Genomic DNA, 17476 nt, shown 5'->3' on the forward strand with positions numbered 1-17476 from the left:
TTTTTCCCTGACAATTACAAACTAAATAAATCGATCCTTTTGCAAATAGAAATAATAAACTCACACAGGTCCACGTATGGTTTTGTTAAGTACCAATATTATCTTCTATGAAATTGACGTAATTTCTCTATTCTCTATGATTTGAATTCAAACTGCAAAATAGTGAATTTTGAAAATTGTTACAATTCACAAGCAAGGGAAGGATTACGGAATTTTGTCATACGCAGTAAGTTTAAAATAAAATACTTGATTATTTTTAAAGTTACGACTAAATGAGATAAGAGTGAAGAGTGAATGATTAAGAAATACAATTTGTAATTTATCAGTCTCCTTATACATTCTCGCTATTATATGTTGATATTTCCACTGAGGTTTGGAACCCTCTGCTTGCAAGAACCATGAGTGCAGACTCATTTTTTAATGCATAAAGCTACTTCTCTCTTCCCTGTAAAGCAAACAACTTAACTCTTGCATATAAGTGAAACAATTGAATCGAACAAAATAAAGTGTCATATTTCCTTACATTATCAATGGGATTCTGCTTCAATACAGTATATCCAAGTGAAGTACTGTGAAACTGACAACATGCAGTTATACCATTAATGCTGATGAAAAGGGTACGTAGGTATAAGAAATTAAATGCAAGGAATTTATAGAATTGCATTGTATAGGTACCTGATTTAGCTAACCACACATTAAAACAGGAAAACACTAATAATGAAAGCTTCTGAAAGTTCATATACGAGGGGCATCCTGAAAAAAGCTCCAATGGTGTCTATACGCAGCAATAGTGGTCGGAGAGGACACACACACACATGCAGGCAGGAAGAAGTGGCGTGTAGCTGTAATCTGGTACAGTTGCAATGCAGCCGTTTTAGGACAGTTCTAGGTTAAAGATTGCAGCTCTCATACAGTCTCCCACCGACTGCGATGTAGCCTACATTGCACGCTCAGAATCTGGCACAGAGCCACCAGCAATCTTGTGAGGTGTGCAGACCGGATGTTGTGAGTGATAGTATGGTCAGACGATGGTGCAGACAATTCACGGAAGGCCAATCGAATGTGCACAACCCCATACAGCTGAGTACACACGGGCCCTTTGCATCACTTCAGGTGAGTTTTCTTGGACAACTCCCTGTACAGCCATGGTCTTGCATGTACCGACTTTCATCTCTCTGTTTAACTGAAGAGGTTTCTGGCAGGGCAAGGATTTGACAGATACACTGCGGTAGAGATAGTTCCAGTCTTTGCTGTCAGACACATATGCCATGGGTATACAAAATTTAGTGTCATGCTAGGACAAATGCCAGAACAACGGTGGTGATTATGCCGAAAATTAGGTTAGGACTCATTGTTACTAATGCAATAAATTAGAACTGATATTCTTATTTTATTTATGCCTAATCAGTAGGGACCTTGATATTTTGTTATTTTTTTTTAAATTGGTGTATTTTCTTCTTATTTTTTTTTTAGTATAGTGTTATTTTTCCCAAAATTCACATTTTCAGTTTAGCGCATTTTCTGGCAAATATCTGAAATTATACCTTCATGGTGTTTTTAAACTACTGTTTCAAATTGAAAATTACATGGCTTACGCCTCTTCGTGAGAGTTTGATATGTTGAAAGTTATTTTGGGAAAGTTACTTTCCATACAACTTTTTTTAATTTTAAGGTAAGGATTTTAGCTAATGGAATTTTCCCATTATTAACTGAAGAATGCATAATGACCATAAGTGGCGACGCACCCAAAAAAATTAAATCAATCAATCTCACGTGACAGATACGGATATATTATGGCACCAAAAATTGGCATTATCTTTTTTTTGACTTCTTTGTGTTACGTTTCCCAAAATTCGCGTTTTTGTTTTAGAACATTTATCTGACAAATATACCGAAATGTAATACTCCATTGTGGTTTTAAACTATTATTTTAAATTGTAGGTCACATGGTCTACGTATTTTCGTCACAGTTTGATATGTTGGAACAGATTTTTGAGGAAGTAAAAGTAAAGTGCTCCCCTGCACTTTTCCATGAAGGTGTATAGGGATGTGGAGTTAGGGCCCCACACTTTCTTGATCACAGCTGAAGGCAGGGGTGATGTGATCAGCACCACGCTCCTGGCTACCTTTATCCCTCAAAGTTTCCTCAAGGTACCAGCTTCATATGATGCTGGGTGGGCGCCGGAGCAGTTTGAATAGGTGGAAAACATCCCGGTTCTCCCCCGCAGGGATCGACCCTGGGTCTCTCGCATAGTAGTTAGACGCCCTAACGACTGAGCTCCATTATTACTTGCTCGACAAATGCCGATGGTGCACACTTAGCTTGGTAATTCAAAACATATCTCGCATGACAAATACTGTAGATGTGGCTCCTGTGTGACGGTAGATACGCACTCGATCTCCTGTTAGAACCCTGCCACTTTGCTCTGTGATGCAAATGGTTTTGATAGAAGTTGAAAAAATCGTGGGAAATACATGATTTAATGTGGCTGTCGGAATTAGTCTATGTACGTAGCACGTATCCTAGGTGGAGATCAAGTGGGTTGCCCACCCCCCTTCCCAGGTAAATGTTTCAGTATACACTATAGTTTACTCTTGAGTAAAATGTTGGAAAACTTGCATGTTCTATGTACACAAACATGGCCTAGAAAAGACAAGAATGGATTTCATGGAATTTTTCGTTGTTTTAGGACATTTCCTTTTAAAAAATCGCTAAAAACGCCAACAATTCGCATTTTATGCCAAATTCCCATTATTTCGATATTTCGAAAGGGCGAAAAATGTGTCCAGACATCACTGAACATTCCTAACTTCGCAGCAATTACCATTTTTCACGGTTTTCGCGTTTGAGAAAAATGAATGTCCCTACTAATGGGAAATTACTTTCTGGCCACCCCTCGTATAAATCAGTAGATGGAAAGTGAAAATTTAGCAGGGCTGGCAGAGAAAAGTCAATTCTTGAAGAAAGTGATTTGCTTTTATGATTGAATGATTCGAGAAAATATGATATTAAAATATTTACGTATTTATTATTAGTATTTTATTTCATAATATTGGACATTAACCTTACTCAGTGAGAGATTAATGACCATCTCTCACGAGTTTAAACAGACAGGACAGAGAGTTTTGTTAATTTTATTGCAATACTAGTGTTGCAGTAAATTTGAGGTTGGGAGCCAATTTTTATAACGTTCACCAATGCAGATTTATGTTTCATTTTTTTCCTGATAGTATTCAATATATATCCCATTTGTTTGGATTCTTCTTGATATCTAAGAATAGTGCAATGTCATTGCAAACGTATGTTAACTTGTGCGAAACCAGTAATACGTCAGGATGATGAAAGTAAACCTTCGTAAGCACTGCTACATTAAATAAGGTGAAGTGAGCCAGAAGAGTAATAAAATTTCAGCAGCATATTTGCAGTCTAAAGCTCTTCTTGTTTATGCATGCGATTTTTGTTGGATGTTGCAGTCCATTATATTTCTGTCGCATGTTGTAGTGATATACTCTGTCGGGTGGCGATATTCGACAAAAATCGTATGTATCAATGGAACCTAGTTGTTTCCATGTACCTTCAGTTAGCCCAACAAAATGCCTTACTACGACGTCAGACAACTATCGGACGGCCCCACCCGCTCGTATCCCCTCCATCTGTTGACAAGTCCCCTTACTACTCCAATACGGACAAGAAAAAATGATAATTCAATGCATTTTCCACGTAATATTTAGAAGCTTAACCTTTACTCCCCCGATGATACCATATGATATCATCAGAGTAAGGTCGTACTCGCCCGATGATACCATATGGTATCATGGTGCTGATTACGAAATGGATGTGCTTTTTGGACCTTCATACTCTTATGTTTGGGTGGAAACTCTGACACAGGTCTGGAGCAAGCCTAGGAAATTCATATTGATGACCACCCTCCCCCCTCCGCAACATATCCATGCCAGATTTCCGAACAGAGTTTCACATTTTGGCTCATTATTCAACTTTTATGGCACCCAGGAACATGAAACATGTTTCAATCTCTTTGGAAACGTCCATTCTTTGAAGAGAATACTAACGTTTGCGACAAACTCCAGATTTTTATGTTTTTTTTTCATTGAAATTCAGTGATCACGCCCCCAAATCCCCCTTCCCCGGCGTTCTGAATTGTACACGGTTTCGTGCTATGATACTTTAGCTCCACAACAAAACTTATCCGAAGTAGTTTGCTCCCATAGTGGCAGAGTTATAACAATTTTCCTCAAAAAATGCAAATTACAAACAAAATCACTTTTTGGCTTATTATTCAACTTGTATTGCACCCAAGAACATGAAACATGTTACGTTCTCTTGAGAAATGTCCATTCTTTGAAAATAATACTAAAGTTCGCGCCTTCTTCCCAAATAGCGGGAGAAGAAGGGGCAAACTCCAGATTTTTATGGTTTTTTCATTGAAATTCGGGGATCGCGCCCCCAAACCCCCTTCCTCGGTTCGGCGTTCTGAGTTGTACACGGTTGCATGCTCCTATGTTTTAGCTGCAAAACAAAACTTATCCGAAGTAGATTGCTCCCATAGTGCCCGAGTTATAACAATTTTCTGAGCAATATGCAAATTACCTATTTTTCGTAAAAAACAGAGTTTCACATTTTGGCTTATTATTCAACTTGTATGGCACCCATGAACATGAAACATGTTACGTTCTCTTGAGAAATGTCCATTCTTTGAAAATAATACTAAAGTTCGTGCCTTCTTCCCAAATAGAGGGAGACGAGGGGACAAACTCCAGATTTTTAAGTTTTTTTCATTGAAATTCAGTGGTCACGCCCCCAAATCCCCCTTCCCCGGCGTTCTGAATTGTACACTGTTTCATGCTCTGATGTTTTAGCTGCAAAACAAAACTTATCCGAAGTAGATTGCTCCCATAGTGCCCGAGTTATAACAATTTTCTGAGCAATATGCAAATTACCTATTTTTCGTAAAAAACAGAGTTTCACATTTTGGCTTATTATTCAACTTGTATGGCACCCAAGAACATGAAACATGTTTCATTCTCTTGAGAAATGTCCATTCTTAGAAAAGAATACTAAAGTTCGCGCCTTCTCCCCAAAATGGCGGGAGAATAGGGGACATACTCCAGATTTTTATGTTTTTTCCATTGAAATTCGGGGGCCGTGCCCCCCCCCCCCCCAAGCCCTCTTCCTCGGTCCGGTGTTCTGAATTGTACACGGTTACATGCGCTGATGTTTTAGCTGCAAAACAAAAGTTATCGGAAGTAGATTGCTCCCATAGTGCCTGAGTTATAACAATTTTCCTCCAAAGAGTGTTCGAATTTAAAATTCCCGCCGAGAAGCCCGGGCAAGAGAAATTTAACTCTCCCCCCCCCCTCCTGCCATCACTGGTTTCTGGCGCCGTGGTTGTGTTGCGCATAAAAGGGGCCTAAAAGTTGAGGCCGAAACTTACGAACGAGATTTCCTTTTCCCGTGCACAGTTCCATAACGATATCTTTAAATAAATAAATAATATAAAAAAAAGTCAATGAAGACGAAATTCCCTGACATTTCCCTGACTTTTTTTGACACCTCAAATTCCCTGACTTTTCCCGGTTTTCCAGGTTTTCCAGGTCTGTCGCCACCCTGTATTAATATATCTTTGTTATAACCGAACAAATAGCATATGTACGTATTGTGCCAGGCATTTTTGCGAATGTGCAAAGAATCCCGTTGCCACCTATTCTTGGGACACAGTAAAATAAAGGATTGTGGGAAACAAGATTATATCGAAGCAGACAAACAGTTTAATCCCATAACAATCGTCAAATATATTTAGTTAGAACACTTTCAAAACAAGGTAATGTGCTTCTTTTTCACAATTTGGCCAATACTGTAGTTGCTTTATCAATTTCACCACAAAAGCTCTAAATTTGTTGCACTTATGAAGATCACAGTATTGGTAACTTGTTGACCCCTCAACAATCAAAAACAGAAAATTTGAGTAAAAAACATAACCGAAATTATCCCCCAAAACTGCTGAGATTCTTAAATATTTCAATCTATGAAAATGGAAGATTACTAATATAAGCAATAACAATTCTTGAAGCTTTCTTGGTGGCAAACAAGCAAGAGATTCTACCGGAAAATCAGCCAGGTTAGTTCTCGATATGCTCCTGAGCTTTCGTGAGCTAACGTCACTTTCATCTTTAGGGATCCCTGACATGGCTGACATCTGGAGAAAATCTGTTCTTGAACACAGCTGAGACTGCTTTATATATAAAACTCAGTTCTGTGTAATTGTTTTATACGTAAAATATTGTAGATCCCAGCAAAATATTATTTAAAAATGTGTTAATTAAACATTACTTTCACGTAATGCATTTATATGTAATTCGGTGTTATATGTACTAACTTTCCAAGCTACAAAATGTGACAGAGGTATACATTTCTTGTCATTACAAAAACACAAGGTGAGTTTCAAATATGAAACAGGATAGGCAAGCATGGCAGCGGATATTCTCGAGTTGCAAGAAAGTGTGACACGGCGGTATCACAGAGAAGGCAAGGAGAGGTGGCATGAAATCAGGAGAATTTTTTTTCGCAGTAGATCAGAACATAAGATGCATTTTCATTTGTAACGTATGGTGAAAAAAAATTGCACAAAGTTTGCAACCCTGCGGAACTGGCAATATTGAACACTGACACACCATTTGAGCAGTGTTGGATTGTACGTCTACCAGTTATGTAGTGTGAAGAGCAAGAGAAGGTTGGTGTAAAAACAAGTCAGTATGGAGCTGAAAGAAGACGACCGTCGGAAAATGATCGTGCAATATTGGACAGAGAATCGTGATGTTGGAAAGTCCGAGCTTGTGAAACATTTTCAACGTGTAGGATTTTCCCGTTGTACGGTTTATAATATTGTGTCACAATTTTGGAAGGGAATCAATGTGGAAAGAAAGCCGAGCAGTGGACGGAAGTCGAAGTTAAATGAACCCAGAGTGTTGCAACAACTGCGACGTGTTACTGCAGGTAAGGTGGCAAAATCCTACCGTGAGCTTGGTAGGAGGTTTCAGTGTGATAAAAACACAGTGCAGAAAGCATTACAGAAGATGGGGATACGGAGATATAAACGAAAAACTATGCCAAAAGTGACGGAGCAACAAGTTGTTGTCCAGAAACAGCGTGTACGAACCCTTGCGACAAAAACGTTCACTGCAACAAATGACGTGATTTGTATCATGGACGATGAGACTTATTTCACCCTAGATGGCAAGGAGTGGCAGCCGAAAACCTACTATGATCCTGGAACTGCTGCCGTGCCCGATCCAGTGCGTTTTGCTGCCAGAACCAAATTCCCACAGAAGGAGTCGCTATGGCTTGCCATGAGTGAGAAAGGACTGTCGAAACCTCAGTTTTTCAAGGCTGGCCTTGCACTCAACGCCGACCGGTATGTAAAGTTCTGTTTGCCTAAAGTGAAGCAGTTTATCAATGAATACCATCGTGGGGACAATGTTGTTTTTTGGCCACATTTAGCCAGCTGCCATTACGCTGCACAAAGTCTTGTGGCCATGGAGCACTTAGGTATCCCTTACATATCTAAAGAACAGAATCCCCCTAATGTTCCCCAACTGCGGCCCATTGAAGATTTCTGGGCAAATTTAAAGCGGATGGTGTATGCCAATAATTATCAACCATGAACCGTTGCAACCTATAACCCCTCGATCACATAATCTTGTTTTTTTAATTTGTGTAAGTGTGCGATTATGAAGAAAAGGCTTGGCAACAGTGAATGTACGTCAACAGTGATGTCATTGAAGGGCGCTGATTGGTGGAAGAGTGGAGGAGTACGTGCAGGACGATAACTGCTCTTGTCTATCGGCAGCCCCAGTCTAGTTTTCAGTTAAGTATTATTGGTTTGATCTTTATTTCTTTGTGCGTGCATAAGTGTATAAATTGGTAATTGATTAAGTGATCATTCCAAAAGAAGTTTAATTTGATTTAACTTTCATATTACCATTTTGAAGAAACGAACTACTGTCTCTCTCTCATGCACGCTCCCACTGAATATGTGACCATGTGAAATAGTATATTCAGTAACTAAACCAACAATATGTAACTAAGCCACCGATTAATCTGAATAAATGTGTAGTTATCTTGAATTGTGTGTTACTCAAATTTTGACTACTGCAAATCTGGTTACTGTTCGACCGAGTATTGAGGACCTCTTATGGGCCCAGTTCTGGTAGGAGTTCAGCCCCGAAAGGCGGTTGTAAACCCTCATCCAATGGATCCGCAGATGCTTGCGCGATGTTGATCCATCAACATTTGCTCCATCTATGCAGAAAGTGCCCCAAAATTGTCGCAAGGCCAGCAGACTCGGTGTGAATGTGTTTGTTCATTGATGTTCAGATACCACCCTTGTATACCAACCAGCACCCGAAATACATCTGTGCGTTTTTGCCCTTGACCACAGCGTTTTCTTTTTGTGCAATTTTTTTTCACCATACGTTATGTAATCCTGATACGAAAGTACACACGTTAAAACCTGATGTCTGCCATGTTCCATAATAGAAACAGAACATCAGTTTCTTCAGTGAACATTTTCAGTTGCTACTGGTTAGGCACAAAGAGGAAAAGTTTCACGTTTGGACAGAAACTAAAATTTATACGATAAGTGGACGCTAATCCACATACAACTTAAGAATCAAACTTTCAGATTCATTAATTTACCACTTTATGACAGAAATAAAGAGTATTACGAATGACTTGTTCCTCAAATAGATACAATTACAGTATTTTAATAATGATACGACATGGTATCTAAATCTGATTTGTAAGTAATTCTTAGTTAAACATATTATTTTCTCTTCACCTTGATATATGTATAACTCAGGAGGTTCAACTGTATAACTAGAATCTGATATTCTTAAAATATAAGATTCTTTTTGGTCCAGCTTGATATGTCTTGACCAACTTTTATTGTAATTTGCTCTAATAGCCATGTGTGATGTAAATCGTCCCTTCATCAATTTCATTTAATCATTATTCATCTTCATCTTTGCACATTAGCCAAAAGTGACATAAGGGAAGTAAAATAAAGCAAATCAATCAAACGACAGTATGATCAAAAGCTATCCATTCTGTTTCCATCTTTTCTGAATAATACAATTTCTCTTGTTCAAGAACTTAATAGTGAAATTGTAGCAACTACAAGCAATAATTATCTGGGAAATTGCCATAGGGACTGGACCTACAGTTAAAAGTGAGATCCAAACAACTGTGCAATATGCCTTAACTGGGGGCTGAACCTGAGACCACTCAATTACATGGTGACAAGTGGAGGAGGCCCCACAAACAAATGTCAATCAAAATTTGATGTAATTAATGTCCATATATATTGACTAGTGCATTCAACAAGTTCCCATGCAAGACTGAACACAATATATCCTGATTCACAATCAGATGTTGAGCTGGTATATCTACTAACATTTTTTTTATATTTGACACAACCTGGAAAACAATCATTAATCTAAAACTTCAAAAAATAAAGTTTATATCTAAGTCACATTTAGAAAAGCCAATTTCAAATAATTGTGAACTTTTACAACCATGCGGCAATTATACACCAATATCAGTACAGAATACACAACCATCACCAACCAGAAATCAAACCAAAATCATTACACCAAGCCAATAACATCTACACCATGCTGCTACAGAATGGATCTGTAAAACCACCACCAGCATCAACCATCACCAACAGGCCAGATGCAACAGAAGAATGAAAATGCATCACAAGCCAGATGTAACAACAACAAAAATCATATACCCATGATCTGCTGGGTTCATGGTTCCTCTTCAGAAGCACTTGAGAGACCACGTGATATTTGGAACGTAAGATCACACTCTGTGGAATGGCGGAAGGCTCAAATTTGCCTAAATGTAAAAAAAATATATAATTTAACCTGGTGTTTCTAATAAAAAATTGTAATTTTTACACACTGTTTGAAGGGAAAAATTAAACAATGTTAACCCTGTAAAAAATAAAGAGTAAAAAAATAATTCAAATTAACTTGCTGTCAACAATGTTGAAAAGTTACAAAAATTATATTTAAATAATAACACTGATGATCATAGCAATGCCAAATCTCCCATCATTGCACTTAAAAAATAAACCACTTTCTGCACACGTCTAAATTTAGTATAATGGCAAATGCACTGGCACGATAATTCCTGTAGAGAATGCAGAATCTGAACAAAGTACCAACTTATGTGAAGCTATATTAATACCAACTTATGTGAAGCTATATTAATTCCAACTTATGTGAAGCTATATTAATACAAGAAAAAGTTTCTACGTTGTTAAAATATGAATGATAGGAATCAATGAGGCACCACCTACCACACAATGAAGTACCTAAAATTCACAGCGTAAAGTGTAGCATGTAGCTGTTAATGTCTTTTATGCATGTGTTTCGTGACTACTTCATGATAAATTCTTGTGTTGGTAGGGGGGGGGGCATGGGAATAAAAAACACATATATGCCCAGAATAAAAAAATCGACATTGAAACTAAGATAAAAACAACATTAATAATCACACCTCACATTCCCATGGATCTCAACAGAAACTGAATCACAAGTACTTTCACAACATTAATAACATGTTTACCAGTAATGAAGTGGAATGTTTAATTATTCTTGCAAGCTTCTTAGGAATATTAGAACGTATTTTAGAATACCGGAAATGATTGTGGAAGTACGTTAGAAGGTACTACTTCTGTATAGTGGAAACACCTAGAAATCATTTCTTTTGCACTTTTTTACATTGCTAATGTACAATTCTACATTGCAGAACATTTCTTTAGGTGTAATAATGAATTTCTAACGAAAATAATGTCCATTTTCTTAAAATTTATGAGTACTCACTATTTTTCCTTCTGTAACACACAATGTGGTCATAGCGTACTGGTTCATCGCACGTTGTGGCAGTGTTTTGTCGATTTAGAGTGTGTATGCAGTGTTTCCAACCTTCTTCACCGAAAAATACCTAATTTTGTGGCCGGATTTGAAATTATGCTAATACCTTGTTAGCCTCACAAACCATCGACTTTAGCCCCACGAACCATTGATGTTAGCCCCACAAACCATTTCCGGTAAAATTACACTGCGAAAGAAAACACATTGAGGAGCTTCAACGATGGTACAGAAAGTGATTTCCGTAAGTAGTTTCTTCTGTAAAAATGAAGAAATCCGTTTCCACTATACGGAAGTGTTACCTGTTTGAGCTTAGAGAAACTAATTAGGAAAGTAAAAAAGCTTCACTGAGCATTATTTGCCAGATTATAATATGAAAAGCAGATTACATGAGCATATGTTCTTCCCAGTGAACAGCCATTCTCGGTAAAGGCCACCAAAACCGACAGGTTTTCATAGGCTCAAGCCAGATATTTTGTGATCACGTGTCAGAAGCATGTACGGGCATTTTTATTAATGCTAAGAGCTCTAAATCTGATCCACCCAACTTAACAATGAAAGCATTTAGCAACATTGTACCCTTCACACCTAACGTCAATTAATGTAGTAGCAGCAGAAGTTCAAGATGACCGAATGGCAGCTAGCAAACACACACATAGGAATACATACATAAGTGAAAACCCATTCTTCAGAAAGCACTGAGTAACTAATCACTAAGCCTCTGAAGTATGTGTTAACGTACAAAAAAAAAAAAAAAAAAAAAAAAAAAAAAAAAAAAAAAAAAAAAAAGGTACCATGACTAGTTTGTAAAGAAACAATCAAAATTTGGGACCATCTACCAGTGTAATTTACCCCCTTTACACAAAACTCCGACAAGAATGGCATACTACTTTACAAACATCTATACAGGAACAGAATCGATTCCAAAAACTTCATTTCACAACCAACAAAATTTACCAAACAATAAATACAGAACAAAAATACCGGGTTAAACTTTACTGCCGTGTATCCACCGGAAGTTGTGGTTTGTATGTGGTAAGTCAGCGAGCGTATGTTTATTTTAGTAAGTTGATGGTAGGTGGCTCTGGTGATGTTCAATTAGCTAGTGCTTGGTGTGTAGTCACAGATTGTGTAGTAGTTTGTTATCAGTTGCCGGTCGAGCGTATTTTACTGGTGGGTCATGTTGGTATGGCCTCGGCTTCTACGCCCGCGGACGTTGAATTTGGTGAAACTGCTGTAAATTTTCACCAGTTTATGTTCCAGCTAATTGTGATTAGTAAGGTAAGTTTGATTTCTTTTTATTTTGGAGTAGGTAATTTGTGGTTGTAATGTAAATTTTTTAGTTTTCGTTTAGTTTTAAATTCGGGTACTCATAGAAATTTAGATTTAGTGATTTTGATTTGGATTGGTTCGGGGGTTTGGGGGCGGAGCCCCCAACAGTAGTATAAATGAAGATTTTTTAATTGCAAGTTTTTATTGGAGTGGTTTATTCTTGTGTTTAGTCGTTCCCCCTTGGGTTTACTGGTGTCGTTCCCCTTTGTGTTTACTGGTGTCGTTCCCCCTTGTGTTTACTGGTGTGGTTCCATTTTCATTTTTAAGGCGAATTTCTTCCTTGTGTTTATTGGCGTGTTTCCTCCTCGTGTTTACTGGTGTGGTTCCAATTTGATTTTACTGTGTGTTGAAAGGGGTAAATCATTGATTTTTTTGTCGTTCCCCCTTGTGTTTACTGGTGTCGTTCCCCCTTGTGTTTACTGGTGTGGTTCCATTTTCATTTTTAAGGCGAATTTCTTCCTTGTGTTTATTGGCGTGTTTCCTCCTCGTGTTTACTGGTGTGGTTCCAATTTGATTTTACTGTGTGTTAAAAGGCGTAAATCGTTTTTGTGTTCGGAAATTGTTAACTTTGTATTTTTAATATGGCAGTTTGTTTTTGATTGGTTATGATGCGAGTTTGGAATGATGACGTGATTTTCAAAATGGCGGCAGGTACTTCCGGTGGAGTTACTACTGTAAATTTTCACCAAATACCGTAATAATATGGCTGAACAGTGAGAATTAATTTAATACCTTTGATTTCAAAATGTTCTAAATAATGCAATTACCCACAAGAGAATGTGCGGTAACAGTTAGTTATATCGGAGGCACATTAAAATCAGATATTTTGGGTTTCTCATGGTTCGTACTTACGAATTGTGTATTGTGGAACATAGTTCAAGGTGCCATTATGCTTTTTACACAAAAACAAACACAATTTTTCACATAGAGGGCAGTTTTTGTTATTCCAGTAAATGTTTACTATCCTTCGGACACCTGTGGGGCTATGCGAGAATGGTGTGTGGGGCTACGAATATTTTTTTCGAAACCAATTTTTAACTATTGTAACCTATGCGTGGCCCTACCTAACCTAACCTTACCGGAAATGGTTCGTGGGGCTATGTACGAAATCTGTCCGAAGGATAGTAAACAAGTACCGTTATTCCTTTTTTCGGTTCCCTAACACACAATATAGCCGGCACACGTTGACTATTGTTGTCGGTATGCAGTATTTCCAACCTTCTTCACAAAAAAAAACCTACTATTGTGTCAGTCACGTGTGCAAATTGCACATTATGCACGGGTAGCTGACCGATAGCCCCACGAACCATTCACGGATAGCACCATGAACCATTTCTTATAAGGTTAGTTTAGGCAAGCATAGCTAAAAAAGGAGGGGTTGGAAACACTGACAGGGGGTTACGTCATCAAACATATGAAGCATCCGGTTCACGTAGGAAAGCAGTGGCAATTGTGCGTCGGTGAGATATTTCTCTTGCAAAATACATGATTTCCCGGTCAAATAGATTCCACGATGAAAGAAAATACCTCGACGAACGTTAGAAACCTTAGAGAAAATCATTTCCGTAAGTAGTTTCTTGTGTAAAAATGAAGAAATGTGTCTCCGATATAACAAACTGTTACCGAATGTGCCAAGGATCGCACTGATTAAATCCAATCTACAGACAATTTATTGTTAACTTTGGACGCGATATGACTGAAGATGACCGGACCCCTCTCAGATTTTTTTCATATTTGGCATACTTACTAATTGAGGCCTGCTAATGAAGAATCTGAAGTTGTCGGAAACTTCTAGAAATTTCAAAATAATTGCGAATCTTTGACGCTAGCCCCAGGAACCATTGACGTGTAGTTAGGTTAGGCAAACATTGTTAAAATTTCGTGTCGTGGTAGTATCAGGATCTAGAAATTGCAAAATAATTGCGAACCATTGACATGTGGTTAGGTTAGGCAAACATAGTTAAAATTTGGTGTCGTGATAGTATCAGGAATATATATATTTGCTTGTGAAACAAAAAATTTTGCGAAAATAGACTGTTTCCATTCCGAAAACTAATGCCTTATTTTCGCTTATTTTGCAATTTCTAGACGTTTCCGACAACTTTTAACTTCAGATTCGTGATTAGGAGGCCTCAATTAGTGAGTATGCCAAATATGAAGAAAATCGGAGGGGGGTCCGGTCATCTTCTGTCGTTCCTTGCATGCTTGTGTTTTACTGTCATTCACAATGTAGATGGGTATATATTAGAAACCACACACAGTACCAAAAAACAAACAAACAAAAAAACTTGACACTGACGTATAAAGCATTCCAAAGAAGCAAGTAGAAGACAATTTAATTTTGTGTATGTATAATAGATAAACACGTAAATTTTTGGACGTATGCACATGTACACAGTCACAAAATGGATTCACTTACGTTACATTCCCGACAAGTAAACACAACAGTTTTTTGAGTGGAAATCCTTTCTGAAATTATGATTATTGGACTTTGTGCGTATCAATTAAAAAGCCTAAGGTAAAAAATACCGGTATTAACTTAAGGTGTAACCTGTTTCATTCCTAAATGGGCCAGTACCTTTTTGGCGAGACAAATCAATATTTTCTAATTGAACTAAATGTGATATGCTTACCTTTAACCTAATATTCAGGACACACAAGTCACTGCTAAACATCACACAACTAAAATTCCATTATGTTAAAAGGAGATAACCGAATTGAAGAAATAATTGCATTACATTTCTTTCCTTAGATTTTCGCTATGATCCAACATGGCAGCTCGACTGACGTAAACTAATGAGTGACACAGTTGCCAAGACCTAATGTACATTTATCGGTAGTTACCTTTGGATTCTTCTTATCTGCGACTACGGGAGTTTCGTCAAACAAGTCAACCGGAAAATGTGCTATGAAGAACACTGAAACAGAATGAAATGACAGAAAGAAAGATAGATGATGATAGAAAGAAAGAAATAGAGAAATGGAGAAACAGAGAAAAAGAAACTGGGTGGGGGCCCTTGGTTGCTAAGAGTCTCTTCCTTCCGTTATTTCTTCTTCTCTTCTTCTCTTGTCTCTCCCTTCCCTCCAGTTTCTTCCTCTTCCCCCACCCAGTTTCTTTTTCTCTGTTTCTCCTTCGAACTCAAATCACCCGAACCAAATTCACTGGCGATTTCACCCATACAATGATTTCACCACATGTATCAATCGTTGAGAAAGTTTTGTTATTGTGAAAAGTTTGTTAATTGATTGATTTGCTTTATTTTACTTCGCCTTCTGTGCCACTTTTGGCTAGATGGGAATGAGTGATGACATGATGAAATTGATAAGTGGGCACTCACAAACATCCATACTCAGACGGGGATTCGAACCCGGGACCCCTGGCGCCATAGCGCGAAGTGCTAATCACTCCGCCACGGGGGCCGGCGTGAAAAGTTTGTTGAGAGAGATCCCAGTGTAGGGGCTCAATTTTCGGCCATTTTGGCTCTAAATTTAACCTAAAAAATAATAACACTTGGCGGAACAGCCCGTGGGGGCCAGGGCCTACCGACTACCGACCTCACTTACACCTGCCGAGGTAGGAGATCATCCAACTAGTTACGGAGTTACGTGTGGTCAGCACGACGAACCCCCAGTCATTGTAGGTTTCCATGACCGGGTTATGCTACTCATCGTAGCTCCCCAATTTCCTCACGAAGATGGGTGGGTACCGGTCAGAAAAATCAGAAATTTGTAATATGATAGTCGCGAACAGACGTACATCTATTCATTTTAATGCAGGGTGGGATTTCAAAGGGGGATAGGGTAATTTCCCCACCCTCTGTCTTGAACCATTCCAACCTCTGGTTATGGGTTTGATCGAGTTTGTGTTTTAAGTCCACTTTATGCACAGTAAGGCTAATCGGGACTGGACCTACAGTTTAAAGTGGGATCCGAACCACTTGTACCTCCACCGGGTATCGAAACCGAGAGACCCTTGGTTACACGACAGCAACGTTTCCACTACGCCAGCGGGGAGGCCCTCAACTTCTGCTCATGAATGACACATCTCAGATAGGGATAAATTATTTCGCACTCACTTCATATGTAAAATATATAATTATATACTTGTATAGTTCCAGTCAGTTCAGTTATTTTAGAGCCCCATAGATATAATTCTTACCTTAAAATATCGTTATGATACTTATGGCAAATGTGTATCTCACCACACCTGTTCTCTATTACATGCCATGTATTCGGTAGAATAGTTTACAGTTAGTTGAATTCTCTTGAGATGGAAGATAATGTTTGCAAACAATATAAACATTTTGCCGGCCCCTGTGGCGGAGTGGTTAGCACATCGAGCTACGACGCCAGGGGTCTCGGGTTGAAATCCCGGCCTGGGCATGGATGTTTGTGAGTGTCCATTCATCAATTTCGTCACTCATCCTAATCTTCGCAAATTAGCCAAAAGTGGCACAAAAGCGAAGTAAAATAAAGCAAATTAATCAATCAATCAATATACACATTTTGTAAGAAAATATATCCTTTAAAAACCAGCACCTTGTGTCGGTCAGTTTATTTTAGGGGGCTACAAGGGGTACAACCTGGATTACGAATTTAGGGGGTACTGTACCCCCCCCCCCGTTCCTGCACCACTGGAGATAATGCTGAATTGTGGCAAGAAAATTACGAAGGATGCATGAGTCTGCTTAGTTCATTTTTCGATATAAGTTAAGATTATACGATCAGCGAAGTAAAGTTTTAAATTGTACTTTATAAATAAAGCATATTTTCTTTCGAAGAGTCATGAGGCGTATTGCCCAGTAGATCCAGATAAATAATGCATTATGTATAAAATTTATCCGACCCCATGGTGGAGTGGTTAGCATACGGCTCCAGGGGTCCCGGGTTCGAGTCCCGGCCTGGCCATGGGTGTTTGTTGTTGTTGTGCGATGAAAACACATATGTTAACAAGATTAACTGCATTTATTACACAAACTCACAAACAACGTAATACTTTACATTATAACGAAACTACGTTCACCATTCCAGGTCCTGTTTGCACAGACTCTTGTCTCGCAACAGTAGCTTGTTTCTTCTTCCTCTAGGAGGCAGCACTACATTCCTCCCAGAGTTACAAAAAAAAAAAATTAACAAGGGTACCCGTATCTGTCAGGGGGTACCTTAATCCTGGTCGATCTTCTAG

The 17476-nt window shown here is 38.4% G+C and overlaps 1 protein-coding gene across 3 annotated transcripts in view; it reads right to left on the bottom strand.

The window, feature by feature from the left end:
* The window catches only part of AP-1gamma (adaptor protein complex 1, gamma subunit), a 101690-nt gene extending 86616 nt beyond the window's left edge, over positions 1-15074 (bottom strand). The window contains exons 1-2 of one of the 3 annotated variants that reach the window (XM_083144153.1): positions 14925-15074; positions 9813-9919 (exon numbers count right to left, since the gene is read on the bottom strand). In XM_083144153.1, coding sequence (XP_083000279.1) covers positions 9813-9832 — 20 coding nt within the window. In that variant the 5' untranslated portion in view covers positions 9833-9919; positions 14925-15074. Of the gene's footprint in view, positions 1-9812; positions 9920-14924 lie in introns of those variants that run through there. The other 2 variants (XM_083144154.1, XM_083144156.1) reach the window with 2 other exon arrangements.
* Positions 15075-17476: the final 2402 nt, after the last annotated feature.

This window comes from Lepisma saccharinum, chromosome 22 (genome assembly GCF_977018435.1).
Source record: "Lepisma saccharinum chromosome 22, izLepSacc3.1, whole genome shotgun sequence".
Lineage (NCBI taxonomy): Eukaryota > Metazoa > Arthropoda > Insecta > Zygentoma > Lepismatidae > Lepisma > Lepisma saccharinum.